Raw genomic sequence first — 1237 nt, 5'->3', positions numbered from 1 at the left:
AGCTCGTTAGAGATAATAAGCATGGGTATATCCTGGAGGTTGATATCGAATACCCGGAGAGACTACACGACAAACATAACGAGTTGCCGTTCCTACAGGAACGCACGATAGTCCACAAGGTCGAGAAATTAGTACGAAACTTAGAGGACAAGCGAAATTATGAAGTACATATCAGGGCATTAAATGAGGACTTAAAACATGGGATTGAGCTCAAGAGCGTGTGCAGGGTCATCCGGTTTAACTGAAGGGGTACATCGATCACAACATGAGGTTGAGGACGGCTGCCAAAAAGGAGTTCGAGAAGGACTTCTACAAGCTTATGAATTTAAGCGTGTTTGGTATCACCATGGAAAACATAAGGAACTACAGCAACATTCAGCTGGTCACCAACGAGGACAAGTACATGAAGCTTGTCATGAAGCCGAATTTCAAGGGCGTAAGCCGGTTTAGCAAACACCTAGTAGGTATAGAGATGGGTAAAACAGAGGTCAAGATGAATAAGCCTGTGTATATAGGACAGGCCATCTTGTCAAAAATGGTAATGTACGAGTTCCACTACGATTTCATGCAGCCAAAATATGGTTCTAAAATACAGCTCTGCTACATGGACACGGACAGCTTCGTTGACCATATACGAACGGAGGACTTTCATAGGGATATCGCAAAGGACGTTGAAACACGCTTTGACACAAGTGCCTATAATCCAGATGATGGGAGGCCTCTCCCTATAGGGAAGAACAAGAAGGTTGTAGGCCTCATGAAGGACGAATTAAGTGGGAAGGTTATGACCGATTTCATCACCCTAAGGTCAAAACTCTATGCTTACGAGAGCCTTGCCAAAGAGGGAGGCGATCGCAAAGCATGGGGTGAAGCATGGGCGCAAGGGGTGAAGAGGTGTGTAACCAAAAAATCTATCACCTTTGACGGCTATCGGCGGTGTCTGGATGAGGTCGTTGACATCTACAAGAGCCAAGTGCTGATTTAAAATAAGAATCATGCGGTATACACCCCGGAGGTATCAAAATTAGCCCTTAACAGGGAGGATGATGAAAGGCTCGTGCAACCCGATCAAATTACGACGCTTGGCCGTGGCCATTACCGCTTGGTGCCTGCAAGGGAATAAATGGACATATGCCTACTAGCCGCTATAATCCTACCCTATGCTCTTATCGCGTTTTGCCTTTTTCGATATCGTCGAAAAATGAAAAGAATGTCCGATATTGCACGAGTCTTTGAC

The 1237-nt window shown here is 45.3% G+C and overlaps 1 protein-coding gene across 1 annotated transcript; it reads left to right on the top strand.

The window, feature by feature from the left end:
- The first annotated feature begins 265 nt into the window (after positions 1-265).
- LOC130613466 (uncharacterized) lies at positions 266-985 on the top strand. The gene has a single exon (XM_057434806.1). It carries the CDS (start codon positions 266-268, stop codon positions 983-985), a length of 720 nt encoding a protein of 239 aa, XP_057290789.1.
- The last annotated feature ends 252 nt before the right edge of the window (positions 986-1237 follow it).

The sequence above is a fragment of the Hydractinia symbiolongicarpus genome, chromosome 11 (genome assembly GCF_029227915.1).
Source record: "Hydractinia symbiolongicarpus strain clone_291-10 chromosome 11, HSymV2.1, whole genome shotgun sequence".
NCBI classification, from domain to species: Eukaryota; Metazoa; Cnidaria; class Hydrozoa; order Anthoathecata; family Hydractiniidae; genus Hydractinia; species Hydractinia symbiolongicarpus.
Note: the sequence above shows the minus strand (reverse complement) of the source record. Positions and strands in the feature narration are given on the sequence as shown.